Here is a 16,266-nt window from a genome sequence, read left to right on the forward strand (position 1 = left end):
TTTAGGCCATGTCCAACAATAAGGTCAACAGACAATAAAAACCAGAGTTATAAATGTGAATTTTGTAATGATGACGATTGTAAATGTGAAATTTCGAGACCGTGTCCAATAAAAAGATCAAAAGGCCATAAAAATCAAGGAAATAAGTGTGAATTTTGTAATGATGACGATTGTAAATGTGAAACCAAAAACCTACAATCTGGTAGCCTCAAATCAGATGATGATTTTTTCTCAGCATTGGAGGAGCAATTAACTGGGACCAAAACTGCTAAAGTTGAATCGGATCAAGATATCTGCATTTGCCCAGATTGCCATTGTGAAACTTTGATTCCTGACTCTGCAATAAAATCGAATGATAAATCTCCATTTGATGACGAAGTTTGTATATGCTCTGATTGCGAATGTGAAACTTTGATTCCTCATTCATCAACAAAAGCGAAAGATAAACTCCCATTAGATGACGAAGTTTGTACATGCCAAGTTTGCGAGTGTGAAATTGTAAATCAATCTAGGTTAAAATCGGGCAAATCGAATTTACAAACATGTACCTGTAGAGTTTGTCACTGTGAAAAATTAATTCCACGTTCAGAGGATAAATCGAATGATAAAGTCTTTAGTCCTTTATTAATTCCACTAGATTGTACTTGTGGAAGATGTCTGTGTGAAAAAATCAATTCACAAGGGATAAAATCCGAAAACATTGAAGCGTCGCCAATAGTAAAGGATAAGGCTGAACAAAGCTGTAAATGTGGATTCTGTAATCAAGTTGATTGCAAGTGTGAAAATACAAAATTAAGCTCGGTCTCAAAATCTAATGATAGCCAAGCCTCAAAATGTGAAACTGTAAAACTATGCACAGCAAATAAATCAAACGTTAATCGAGTATGCCAACAAAGCTCGATCTGTAGAATCTGTAAATCAGCTCATTGCAAGTGTGAAATAATAAAATTACGGTTAGCAACCTTATCGAAAGATTCAATACGCCAGCAAAGCTGTAAATGTGGATTCTGTCAAATAGATGATTGCCAATGTCAAACTGAGAATGTAAAACTAATCGATCGAGATCAACGGCAAAATAATTGTACATGTCGTGTTTGCGAATGTGGCAAAACAAAACCACTATCAATTTCGAAATCAGGTAAAATTTCCATATGTCAAAAAATATGTGATTGTGGCGTCTGTGAAATTATAGATTGTATATGTCAAAGTGATAATGTAAGTAGCACATCAAATTATTTTGAAAATCGTGTACGGTCAGTATGTGATAAGTTTTCTGGAATGAAAGTGAATGTTAGCAATTCAGAGTCGATTATTTGTTGTGACGAAATTAATTCGAGCCTTCCCGCTCAAAAAACGCATAATTCAAATGATTTGGAAATTGGAAAGCCATGTATATTTATTCCATGTTCTTCTGTGCTTAAACCATTAAAAAGTGCTTCTGTGGAGTGTAAGTCCAAATCGATGTCAGAAATAATAAATGATTGTTTCTTTACAAAAGTTTGCACAACCAAAATATGTTCTAAGCCAAATTTAACAATGAAACAACTTTGTTCCGAACCAAAAATATGTCCATCAAATATTTGCTCAAGCAAATACACGAAGCATGAAGATACAAATAAAATTTCAATTACATATCAACGTAAGAGCAGTTTTTGTAAATGTGTTACTGAATCAGAGTCTGTATTACAAATAAGCAATTATCCATCAAGTCATTCAAGACGGTCAGTCAAATCTACGAAAATTGGAATAAAAAGTACGAGATCATTACGATCGGAAATAAGGAAAAGATCTAAACATGGAAAAAGACAAAAATCTCATGAAAGTAAAAAATCATCTGAACGAAATTTATCTTCAACAACTGCTTCGACGGCTTCGCAAACAGAAAGAAAGAGTTTACGTGAAAATGTGGTAACAAAAGCGATCATTTCGTATGAAAACGAAATTCGTCCATTAAAAGAAGCTTTATTTTCATTACAAACGAAAATAAAAAATTTGAATTTTATTGATATGGGTGTGGGTAATCTTTCAGTGTCTAATATTCTAAGCTCTCCAAAATATTCCTCGGCAGCTATGTCGAGATATCCCAATTTATATCAATCACCTACAAGACCTATTCGAGAATGTTATTGCCCCGAAAACCCATTTGGATTCCAAAATTTTAATTATCCAACAACATCCAGAAATATCCCTACGCATTGTGTAAATAAAAATTGTGAATGTTTTGCATCAAAATCATTCCGACAGAATGTGCCTGGAACTTCGAAAGATGTAAATAATGTAGCACCTGTAAAAAAACGTCAAAAAAAATCGCCTATTGTACGGCATACGGAAATAAATGCAGCAACTGTCCCTAATTTATCGAAAATGCAACCTATGAAGCCATTAAATCAAGATGATCTTCGTAAACGTAAGTTACAAAATTTAGCCAATTTAAAAATAGAGCCAGAAAATTTCATTTTGGGAAGTACACCTTTAAGAACAGATCCCGATATGTTATTTGCATGGAAAAAGCCTCCAAACAGATTTGATAAATAATTGAATTCGATTCATATAAAATTTAGTGGCGTCAATAAACACTCAAAAAATATCGAAAATTATTTCATTTTTGAATGTAATTTTCACCAGAAAACTAATAAATTATATATTTTCTAAATGTTTCTCCAAAATAAGGTTGAATTAAATTTTAATGGCTTATTTTTGTGTAATAAATGTTTTACATGTTAATAAATGATAAAAAATCACAAAAGTGGCAATCATTAATACTTTCCTGTTAGCAAATAAGTGCACTCAAAATTTGAGTGAAATATTTAATAAAAATTATATTTTCCAGAAAAAACTTCAAAAGAAGTTCCAATATTTCAGATTTTAATTACTTATTAAAATAATTTATTATCAGTACAATTAGCGATATCTTTTTAATTTTCATGGAAGAAAATTATCGCCCCTTTCATTGTTGGGTTTTATTACACTTTTTGTCAATTTTAATTATTAGTTTTTTATTATCATTTGTTTTAACAAAGTAGGGTTATGTGATGTTTAACAAAGATTTAAAACATTTAAATTTAAACAAATATTCTTTAACACAAAACTATTTAATTTCTTCCAATAAAAGTTTCAAAAGCAATAATATAAAAAACTACAATAATATTATCTATTACTTTAAACATAAATGGCGGGTTTTAATGTATAGATTAAAAAAGAAACTATTATTGTATACTAGCGCCAATCTGTCTTAAGTGGTCGGTAAAGTTCGTTTAGTCTCGGTATTGTTATTATAATGTACAGAAACATGGGGATTACATGTTATGATTATACAGAAAAAGAATATATGAGAATGACAGTACACCAAGACAGTACTTGGTTAATTCATATTATGTAGTTTGAAAAATATTTTAAAATTGGTGTTATTTTTCCACGAAAAGTTTTAGAACAGTATTTAAATAGAAAATGTTTTCCTACGTTAATGGAACGTTAATGATTTTACAACATTGTGTACTTTTAATATAAGTTTTAAAAGGAATTATTTCAGTGTTTAGTGAAAATTTAGTGTGAAAACAGTTTTTTTTTATAAATAATTTTCTTTTACATTTTTTAAAATAAATTAATTTGTAAAATAAATCGTTGTGTTTTAATAAATTGAATATATTTGTACGACTGATATTCGAACCAGCTGGGTTATTTTTTAGGTTGGAAGTTTCATGTTATAAAAATGTCATGTAAATTTTTTAATACTTAATTGTGATATTTATTATTCAATTTTGTTCTGTGAAATGTATTTCAGTTTATTCTATATGAAATTATGAGCAGGGATTATTATTCGCAAACAGCACCTTTTTTATTTACGGTAAGTTTGTTTTTTAAAATAGTCTTCCATTTTGTATGAAACAGTTGAATAATACGATAATTATTAAACAGGTACGAGTGATAAACGGTTACCTTGTTATTTATAAATTTTTGTTTAATCAGTAATTTGTAAGATAATTAATATTTATAAATAATAATTGCCATATTTTGAATTCTCAAACGAAAGAATGCTGGACTGATTAGAACTGTCAAGTTTGACTGATAAAGTTCAATGTTTTGATTTTTGTGCTCAAATGAATTAACTGCTTAAAAATTTGATATGTATACTCAACAAAATCGATTTTGGAAACAAAATGATTCATTGTTTTGTCGTCTCGAATTATGATTCAGAATTAATTACGATTTTTACAGTTAGTATATAAATTATTAACCTTACTTATAAGGGTACCCGTTGGCATTTGAATTAAATAAATGATTAATTTAACTAGATATTAGATTATTCAAATAGTAGAATTTCTCTTATTTGTTCGATGAAATCGAATTTTATATTAGGTTAATGCCTGCATTTTTTTAGTATTTATTATTAATCAGGACTCGGAAATCCGTCGAAAAATCAACCATAAAATAATAAACGTTCGGTTTTACTATTAGTACTGTAAATAAACCTTCTATCATCTTGGCACTTTTTTCCCGCTAGACTTAGATAGTTGGGTTTCTTGATTTCAGTAACAGAGAAAATTACTTTTAAAAAAGTCATAAGGGTTGTTGGCCTCTGCGCTCATTCTCTATTGAAAACTAAAAAAACCGCCATTCCCTAGGTTGAGCAAGAAAAAAGTATCTTTCCTTCATGACCTTTGGAACCTCCCCCTCTCCTGATCAATTAGATAATTAATAGAGAGAATTAATCAAGAGAGAGAGTAGTTCTTGAGCCAAAGTTTGGACAAAGACTGAAAATCCAAGTTTTGATTTATTAGCCTTGCCCAAGGATTAGGCGAGGTCAACGTTGCCGGCTTTCGCTCAAATGAACCAATCCTAAATGTCACGTGTATGAAGTTTCTGGGAGTAATCCTGGATGAAAATTTAACTTGGGCCAACTATTGCAATGAATTGGCTAAGAGTTTGAACTCGTATCTATTTAGAAATTTAAGAGAGAGTCAAAGTTCAAAAACATTATTCATGGAAAACTATTCATTGGCTTATAGCAGGATTATTTTTGGAGCACCTTAAAACTGACACCCTCCAAGTTATAGCTGAAATAACTCCGCGAAACTTGCGAAAAGTCATAGAAAATTACTTCGAACGGATAAACTACTGTCGAAGGTTTAGAGGGGACATTTGGCTGACATCATTTTTAATACTAAATGGATTATACTTAATATTCACTTAATAAAATTATAAAGATTTGTGAATTGGAAAACTCAATTTAAATCACTATTTACATAAGCTATAGCTTCAAATACTTACCTAAATTCTACTATACCTCGAAAACTGTATGACTTATGGATTTAAAAAAAAAGAATTTAAAATAATATATTATAAAAATATACTTTTTTTTTCATACATACAATAAATATATTCTTTCTTATATACTTAACAGTTATAGACAACGAAGTTGTTATATATAAATTTAACATCATCCAATGGTTACCGTTAACTGGATCAACCATTACTTATATATTTTTAAATAGGAATATTGTTATTGCAATTATTATTTATAATAGCAAACAAACCATTTTATTGTTTGAAGTATGGCCAAAATTAAATACTAGATAATTGATTTTTTTATTAAGGTATTTTATTAAAGTTTGTAATAATTACTTATGTTAATAAGTATTTTAGAATTTCAGATTCATGTATTAATTTGATGTTATTGCAAAGTAATAATTATTTAGATAGTTTAACCATTATAGTCAAGAATGAATTTTTAACCGACTTCAAACAAAAACGGAGGAGGTTATCAACTCGACTGTATTTTTTTTTAAATGTTTGTTACCTCTGTGAACCGATTTTGATGATTCTTTATCTGTTTGAAAGCTGGTATTTCCCGTTTGTTCATTTCATTTTGGTCTAGTTCTGATAACGGCATCCATGAGAAAACCATAAAAGTCTTAAATTTGCATTAAGTATGCATGACAAGAGGACGAATAACTCAATATCAAGCCAACCGATTTCGATGATTCTTTTTTTAGTAACAAATTAGTTAGTGTATTCAATAAAAATCACAAAATAAAAAAAACTTTACGAAAAGAAAACCGACTTCAAAAGAAAAACTTTTCCAAAACAAATTAATATGCACTAAAAAGTAAAAAAATAACGATTAATAATATAATGTAGTTAAAATTATTGTTATTTTTGGAGTCGGTGTCAGCCAAGGAAACAACTCTGACAGTACAGTTTGCTACATTAGTTTGTCTGACACCGACTTCAAAAGTAACAATAATTTTAACTACATTATATTATTAATCGTTATTTTTTTACTTTTTAATGCATATTAATTTGTTTTGAAAAAGTTTTTCTTTTGAAGTCGGTTTTCTTTTTGTTAATAGTTTTTTTTATTGTTGACTTGAGAGTTATTTAAATAAATACCACGATACTCGGAATAAAGTTAATTAATTTTATTTCAAGCATCGTAACCAACCATTTTAAGTTCCTAAAAATATGTTCTTGTCACTGTATATAATACTAAGACGTAATGTATTTACATATACTCAATACTCATATCTACCACAAAAGTTATCTTTTAAACAAATCAATAAAAAAAGATTTTCATTTCTAATTTTTTTGCTAATTCTTTTTTAAATAATGAGTACAATCTCACAAATCCGGCACTATTAAAAACCAGAGGGTGTCGGATCATAGGAATGTTCGGATTACTGGAATGTTCGGATTACTGGATTGTATAGAAAACTTCAAAATAAATATTACTGGCACGAAAATTATATTTTTTGTTAATGTTTAATAAAATTCGATTTCTGGGTGGTGCCGAATTATTGGACGTATCGGTCTATTGAAGTGCCGAATTATTGAGATTGTATTATTTCTCATTTCACAATCGCTTGAAAAATTTTATTTTTGTAGACTAATTAAATACATTTAGATTATTAACACTATTAATATCATCAAATTATTAAGAAAAAAATTGGTTTTTGTCTAAACTATTTTAAGTTAATAATAAGCGGTACTCAATACCTTTGGCGGCTATAACAATGATTGCCTAATATGGCAAAAATGTGATGTATATACTAAGACAATCAAATGCTAAGACAGAAAAGTTTTTAAACGAAAAGAAGGTTTTCAACCCTATGCAGAAAAAATGTTTTTCTTGGCTTAAGAATATTAAAACGAAAGCCAAGAACGTAATGTTTTCATTATAGTGAATTTCCGAGGGAAGTGGAAGAAATTTCTTCGAATGTACATCGATTCTACGTAATAGATGTCAAAAATGATCGTTAAAATTTAACGAAATCATCAGTACAAAAGAAATAGCTCCAATCCCTTCGGAAATTTATTAATGAATAAAATTACGGGCTCGTTATTTGTAATTAAGGCTCATTTTATTACGCCTTTTGTATTTTTATTATCATTATTCATCAAAACACAAAATTAAAACCTATGAAATTGTGAACAAAAGGGGGCATAAGCGCGGACAAGGGAAATGAAGGATATAACGCTATAGTCTTTGATTTTAAAGTTGAAATTGTCCAGCGAAGCGGGTGAGTAACTGCTGGTCTGAAAATAAATTTATAGTTGAGGACATAACAAAGGTTCTAGACCTAAAGTTATGTTCCTTGTATTTGTTTTTATGTATATGCAATTTTCTTCGTACAAATTATAGTTATCATCGGCGTTTGTAAGCATGGGTGTGAAATGATTGATAAATAAAAGTAATAAACCTTTATGTTAAATTAAATTATTTTCAAAAAATTCATTTTATTGTACTAATAATAGGTTGTGTTATGAATGTACTAGAACATAATTTTTTTTTTAACACAAGTAAATTTCCATAGCGTGACTCAAGGTCAATCTTAATTTTATTTTTTCCTGGGTTGTTGTGTATACATTGTAAAGGTAGTATTATAGTTTGAAAATATAGTGCAACTGTTGGAAGTTGTTTTTTGTGTTTTATTATAATATTGGATATAAATACTACCTTCGAATATTATAATTAGAGATTATAAAAACAAGGTGGTTCATAAAAAAGTTACATAAGTTGAAGTATCACAAGATTTTCTAGGAAATTAATAAAACAAACTTAAATGATTATTTTGTGTACAATTAACGCTATTATTAATTATTGATAATAAATCAAAAACTTACCAAAAGACAAAGAATTTTTTTGAATATTGTTTAAAAAAATTTATACTTTTTGTTTGTGTTTAAAAAAAATCAATGAATGAATATCTTTTTATGAACCACTTTGTTTGATTCTTTATGTTGGAATCCAAATAATTTTAAATGAATTTTATCTATAACAAACAGATACCCGCCCTTTTTGCTGGGCAACTTTTCCTTTTAAAACAAAGACTACCAATTTATAGCCCTCACTTCTCCTCCCTTATGTTCATAATTTTATGGATTTCAATTTTTTGGTGGGGAACTCTTCACTTTTTTGAAAATGAAGTTTTGCCCAGGATACTCGCTGACATTGTAACTTTCTATAGGTCCAATTATTAAATTAACCTGATTTTTATACTTTTTGAATCAAAATTATCCCATCGACCGAGTTTCATCAAATTCCAAAACAAAATTGTTTTTGCGTTTTTTGATTTTTTCAAAGGGGTACCCCTTAAAAAAATTGCAAAAAATCTATCTTTTTATCTCCCCAAGATAATGTCACACGCGACGAGCGATTTAAGGGTCAATTCTTATAAAAAATATTCGTCGTAAGTAATCAAATAAACTAGATTAAAGTGACTTTCCATTAAGTACTCCAAAAAAAAAGCAAGACAATAATATAAATACCGGTCTCGCTTCCTCCTTTATGAGCAATGCGGTCTTGGATAAAGGGACATACAATTAAGTTTATGACACACAATAAAGTTATAAAAATGGTGATTTCGACTTAAAATAACTCGCCCATGCCTGCTCTATAGAATTACCAACCAGACCTTTAAAAGAGTAAGCTAATTTTTATTATACAGTTCCTTTTTACATTTGAAAAGTATTGTTGTAAATAACTATGGTTTCTCTTAATATATGTATATCTATTTATTCAACGCTTGTTGTATCTTCCAGTTTAAGCCTGATACCGTAGTTTTATTTTAAACCACCGGTTATCGCATGACAAAATGATTTTCCCAGTAGACTTGTTACGTCTTTTAGAGCATCTGTGTATATAGTTATGATGCTACCAATAATTTGTATATGATTCTATGACACTTTGCTTGATACCTATATTTATGAAAATGCTTTATTACTATGATTCACATTATTATCATAAGATTTGTAGTATTTTTTTGCGCAATAAATTATTGTATGTTTTTCTCTCCCTCTTGTATCACATAATTTAAAATAAATGACATTTTAATAATAATAATTGTAAAAATAGAGGTGGGATCTTTATACTACTTACTTGCTATATTTATCATAAATTATCATCGACATATACAACCTGGACACACTCTGACTGCTCTAGTATACTGCATTTAAGTATGATTTCTCGAAGAGGTTTAATAGAAAATGATTTTTTTTTGTTTTACCTTCTTTTTGTAGAATTGATAAATGTGATTTTGGTGAAAAAAGAAATTCTGGCCTTTAACCATGGCTTGAATTGAGTGTTTCGGAGTCATTTTTTATGCTTCCATTGTCAATTGTATATATTAAACAAGTGGAAACAAACAATTGACTGAGTTAATTGATTGTAGAGAGCTTTACTTTGTGGAACTCCATAATAGGTTTTGAAGAAATAACTTCCAAATTTTCTTTGCTTAGTCCACTGTTTTATTTATAAATTAATAATTTAAATTATTAATAAATCGATAAAAGAGTAAATAAAATAAATAGGTAAAAGAATAAATACAATAATAGATAAAAAGATAAAAAGAAGTTAAAAATCTATGATCTTTCCGTTAAAATTGAGTTTAGGTACATAAAAAAGAAAGATCATAGATTTTTAACTTCTTTTTATCTTTTTATCTATTATTGTATTTATTCTTTTACCTATTTATTTTATTTACTCTTTTATCGATTTATTTATTCTTTTATTTGTTCTTTTAACTATTTTAACCTATCTGTGATCTATTTTATTTAATTTTATCTTCTCAAAACTGTTATTTATTCTATGCAAATATTTTATCTACTCTAATCATTTTTATCTATTGTTATCTAATTTCTTAATATTTTAACAATTTTTATCTTAATTTGACACAAAGGTATTTCACCTTGTAAATGTTTCTTGAAAACAAAAATTAAACTTGTTAATTTTGGTACACATTCCATATGAATACGTCACAAAAAATTGCTGTATAAAAAGCGATCAACATTAAATTATACTTCACATTGAAAATGTCTAAGTTTAGACGAAACATGTCTGTAATAATAATTTAAATTATTAATTTATAAATAAAACAGTGGACTAAGCAAAGAAAATTTGGAAGTTATTTCTTCAAAACCAATTGACTGAGTTATTTGTTGAAATACCATGTATAGACAGTGTTGCTTACTCTATCACATTACACATATACATGTCACACATACATAACTGATAATCCCATATTAATACATACTATAAAATTTGCATCTAATGTTTACAAAAAAATGTTTCAAACAAAAGTTGTTTATTTTTTGACAAGGAAACTTTTTAAACTTTTGTTCTATCTCTAACGGTTTACAAAATGAGTCTTACGGACCCAAGACTCAATTGACCTATGTTGCTCCTTCACGAAATCGGCCTTACTTTTTCCGCCCTGAGTACGCTGTAAAAATTTCCGCTTGATAGCTTTATTCGTTTTAGAGTTATCGTGTTCACAGACGGACAAACGGACGGGCGGACAACCGAAAATGGATTAATTAGATGATTCTATGAACCTATACCAAAATTTTTTTCTTAGGATATATTTTTTTAAGCGTTACAAACTTGGGACTAAATTTAATATACTATATATATTTCATATATACATGATATAAAACGAGAGATCCCGAAAAAAGCAAACAAAAGCTTGCAACCCCTTCTTTAAACAATTACACTCATTTTTTAACCCTTTCCACATTTTCAAACTGCCTAGTTTTGGCCCATTGTTTCAACTGTCGAAAATGAGAAAGTCGATGTATTTTCGACACTTGATTTACGATTAAAACTTCAATTTTTGTTATTGACAAACTTATCTTAATTGATTCTCCAAAAGGTAGGTAAAACTAGTCACAGAATTTTTATCAAATCATGTGTTCACCGTCTATTAGAGCTATTATTAAAGATCTTGTTTGGATGGCTCCACATAATTTTCATCGAATTATTTTATCTATAAGGCACGTTTTACAAAAACTAAGTAAGGTTTGTCCATTTGTATGTGTCTATCATAATTATACAAACAATTGAACAGAAGGCAAAACACACAAAATATTGCGTACAATAAGTAGCGGCATTAGCGAAGTAATTTTTGTTGAAAATTTCTCTTCAAGAATTTCAAATATATTAGAATTTTATTTTTTAAATAAAAAAATATGATTAACACGCGATGTATCATTTTATAATTGCTTATTTATGAACTATGATTATCTGATGTTAATTATTGTTTGTTTTTAAAAATCTATCATTATTGAATTTTTAGGAGAGAGAAGGACGAGGGGAATTTAATTGCTCTAAATGTCTTCATTTATTACATTTAGGATGAATGTTTTTTGAATCATTAGCTAAAAATTTTATTTACTTAAAGGTTTTAGTAATTATGTAAGAAATGAGATTAGTGGGCTATTATATAATTATAGGAGCCAAAAGTGATCCCTTAAGATCAGTGGTTCCCCAACTTTTTTGTCTCGTAGACCATTTGCCAGTTTTTCATTATTAAGATAGACCCCCTGCCACGCAATTCCGGCACAGCCCGTAAAAAATTGCATATCATTTTTTTAGTAATCTACCTTCCTCCCTAATTTCGTTGGTCGTCCTTTAAAAAAACTTACCCGTGGCATTGCTTTTTTTTTATAATCCCAAGTTCAATCATTATCACAATTTCTTTACCTATTAACCTTCGCCCATCCACAACCTGCATCTTTTCTAAGCATCCTTACCCAATTTTTTTCCCGCTGAGTCCGGTGATTGTATGTTTGTAGAATGATTTACTCTCATAGGCCCCCTATTCTTATTTACAATACCGTAGACCCATTTCGATTCTCATGGACTATTCTTATTTTCGTTATCGTAGACCCCTTTCGGCTTCGAAATGATCCCAAGCTAATATTATTATTTGTTGATTAAGATGAATAGAGTGCTGACGAAGAAAGTACAGAATTGAAGATTAATCAAAAAATTAATGTAAAATCATAGAACACGTGAATAGCCGAAGATTACGACGAGGATTACGCCAGGGGCGTAATCCTTTCGTGTTTTTTCTGCGGTTTGTCTAGTATTTTTTGCTTTTCCAAACACAAATTTTATCTCCTTTCCTAGAAATATTGGAATCTTTTAAAAATATTGTTCTATTTTACGAAATGGAATAATTTTGTCCCTTTCTGACTGAAGACATTAACGTAAGTGTTACAAACAAATCAGAATTTTTCGATGAATTTTCTAACTTAGCATGGTCTTTCATTTGTAGATGAGTCCATTTATAGTTACAGTTATTTTATACATTATATATACGCATTGTAATTAAACACATATTCTAATTAAGCTATCATGTATGTGAATTAATTAAAACGTAAACGAAGCATATCGTTAATGTAGTTCAGTTTTACCTTATATAGGAACAGATAACAGTCCATTTAGTACAACGTTTCTTTATCCGTTAACACGTGTGGACACAGGCCGTTGTTTTAAACTAAGAAATGATATGTGTATACTCTGTGCCAAAAAAAAAAAAAAAAACGCACGTCTTTACATAGTGTATATACTACACTATAATGTGCGTTTTTTGTGACACAGAGTATACATTAATGTAAGCTGAATAATCTCGACTATTTTAAAAATTTTGGTTGCTAAAAAGTACGTAAATGATTAAATGTGATGGGAAGAAAAAATAATTTCGTGAGCGTACAACTGAGCCAGTCTGGTTTGCTTGTGAAGTGAAACGACATATTTTGAAAGTTTTTGATAATTTTCACTTGGAATGAATGAAAACAAACTAAAAAAAACTTTTAATGGAAAGTAAACATATAAGCAATGTCATAGAAAAGAAAAAACCAAGTGTCTCTATCCATATAAGTGATGTAAGAGCAAGGTAGATTTAGGGTTAAAATTATTTTATTTTCAACTTTGATGTTGAATTTTGTTATAACTTCAGTAATGTAGACTGTTTTTTTTTTCAGATATCGAAAATTTTTGTTGTTACTTTTCGTTTTATATCGTCAAGTTACAATATAATTTATCATCGAAATTGGAAAAATATATGTTTTAAATTTGTGCCCCCACTACCATGCTCATACATCCTTAACTAACAACAATAAAAGCAGATTTCACTAAGAAAGTATCCTCAGGCTTTACAACAATAAAATTTCATAAAAAATCCTGATCTCCAGAATAAAACATGTACATATAATTTCTCTGTACAATATATATATAATATTTTTTAATTATTTTTCAACATTTTATATATATTTATTATATTAATTGCTGATTTGCATTCAAGAACTATAACAAAAAATAAAAATTTAATAATAATATTGTTTACATAAAAAATAAATAAAAACCAGTTCAAGTAATTTACATATTTGAATAAAATGACTGATTTTACAATCTGTTTACACAAATAATAATTCATTTGAAAAATCATATATTATCAAAGGGAAAGTGAAATATGTATACCAACCAACCACATACATACGTACACTTATATTAATAACACATAATATGCATATTCTTTTGCATGAATATATTAAGGTAGTTCCTCCGCGACAGTCCAGTCAAAAAGTTTTGGACTAATACTATCATTCAGCGCATTAACTGTGCTATGACTATTATACATATACCATATATTATTTTCACAAGACTGTAGTTCCTCACTACTGTATCTCCTATACATATAAACACACACACTATGATATATACCTTTACCATTAGTCTTTATATCCTCTACACAAAAATTATCGCTAAAACGAGTTATTTATTTAAGTTTTTTATCGAAACTATATGGTAAATAATTTTTATTTTTTTATATATTTTCTAAATATAGTATTCTACATTATATTAGTTTTTCATAGAGATGGTGGACGTCATTCATTGATAAATAAATATAATATTTGTAAATTTGTGTATTTTTATACGCTTCTCCCATGTACACGTACAAATTGCGTCACTTTTAATTGCTAATATCTCATGTATGACATGGTAAATCATCTTCTAATTTTAACAGCATGTGTATTATGAATTAAATATTTTATATTCTGAGTTTTGAGAAATTCTTGAAATATCACTTTCGTGGAGGTACTACCTTAATTCAAGTATTTAGTTATATACCTACCTACGTAGGTACTATAATAATAATACAAAAGAGGGGTACCACAAATGGGTCTCTAGCACTAAGACCAAAGGCTCCTCTATATCCTTCTGGAGAACAACCTGTCACCTGATGCGAGACGTCTTGAAGTATTAGTTGCGCTACTTTAAGTAGATGAAGTTATAGGATTCTATCGAAGCCAGACGCCACACAGAGAGTCCAGAGTCTCTAAGAGGCGTCGAGAATGCTTTTAGGATTGATGGATACAAGGTCTCGTATCTAAAACATTCTATGCCTGATACCCTACAAGTTGCTGCAGGTGCAAATAACATGTATGGAGGTTTCATCATGCTCCATACATACCCTTCAAGTGGTGTCATTTGAGATTCCTATGTTATGAAGGTGGTAGTTCAATCGATAGTATCCTGTTAAGAGTTTCACCACCTTTCTCATCTGCGTTTTTGTGAGTTTTAGCCTACCTGCGTAGGTACTATTATTTCCAGAATAAAAAAAAAAATAACTCTATAGAGATCGGGCGTCTTGTAAATCGAAGACCAAAATAAAGGCCAAGAAAGTGCATATTGTGTGCAATAATAGAAGTTATAAAAAATAAATTTCAATAAACAAGTTTTTATTATACTAAAAAGTAGTAAATAATTAATTCTATGAGCCACTCATGTATGCTCTTCGTATAACCTGGAGGCACTCAATTAAAAATATCAATAATTGATTCTGAGCGCCTCAAGCTTTTATAAATAGTTGTAAAATAATAGTTGTGTAGTATGAGTGTCTCATAGAAAAAAATTATTTTTTACTTTTTAGTACAATAAAAGTTTGTGCTTTAAAAAATATTTTTTAATTAAATTTTTAATTTAAATAGAAAAAGGTATTTATATGAAATATGGTGGGAGTTATGGGAAATCAGGTCTGCAAGCTTACCATAAAAATGTATTATCTTTCGATTTAGATATGTTATTTGTATTCTTGTCAGCAAACCCCCTCCCCCCCTTCAAGAATGGGGTTTGACTAAGAAGAGGAGGGTTGACACCCGCCCCGCTAATTTAAAGGCCCACCAAATTGTATTTACAATTGCATCCCAAACTAAACTTTCGGTCATTGTTATCAATCAGTCAATTTTTCAAAGCACTATTTGTGGAAATAATCCGACAATATTAACTAATGTTTTTTTTTCAAACAATAAAAGAAAAGCGAACAATTTGCAAATTTTCTACATACGGCGTCTTTTTATCTTCTAAAATTTTTACCCTACAAAAATTAAATAATTATCTTAAATTTGTTTCGTTGACATCAAAATACACGCATTTTTTAAAAGAACAAACAAAATAACTAGCTTTGCATTTTAGTATTTTAGCCTGTACATAGAGGTTGTATGGAGTTTACACTGAATATGTATTAAATAGAAAAAGTTACGTCATGAATAGTTGAGATCACATGTAGAATTTTAACAGATAAAATCAATTGTTTACATTTATTAATAAATTTTATTAATAATTTTTGATGAATAGTTTATAAAAATTTAACAGTATGCAATAAATTAATGATTATTCAGCATACAGGCTGTCTCTTCACTAAAAATGATTCGCTTATTGCAAAAAAAAATTTTCAATATGTTTTTGTTTCTTTTTAATTTTTTGGTGAAAATTACTTATGATGAAACAAAATTTTTTTTTTAAATTTGTAGCTTTTTGGCTATATTTTGTATTGCTATCAACGAATACATTTTGGATTTAATGTATTTGTCTACTGTGAAATGCTGCATTTATTTCATATTTATGTGATTTTACTCGTTTGCCAAGTGCTAAGTAATGCATTCTTGACTTCCAGAGAATTAAGCAGTAAGCACTATGGAAGTTAA

At 28.7% G+C, this 16,266-nt stretch overlaps 1 protein-coding gene across 1 annotated transcript in view; it reads left to right on the forward strand.

Annotated features, from left to right (window-relative positions):
* The first annotated feature begins 3,639 nt into the window (after window positions 1–3,639).
* LOC123290881 overlaps window positions 3,640–16,266 on the forward strand; it is a 220,839-nt gene continuing 208,212 nt past the window's right edge. Inside the window, exon 1 of the mRNA XM_044871236.1 lies at window positions 3,640–3,844. Within this exon, the coding sequence (XP_044727171.1) occupies window positions 3,800–3,844 (45 nt within the window). The 5' untranslated portion in view covers window positions 3,640–3,799. The remainder of the gene's footprint in view (window positions 3,845–16,266) is intronic.

Source organism: Chrysoperla carnea, chromosome 1 (assembly GCF_905475395.1).
Source record: "Chrysoperla carnea chromosome 1, inChrCarn1.1, whole genome shotgun sequence".
Classification (NCBI taxonomy): domain Eukaryota; kingdom Metazoa; phylum Arthropoda; class Insecta; order Neuroptera; family Chrysopidae; genus Chrysoperla; species Chrysoperla carnea.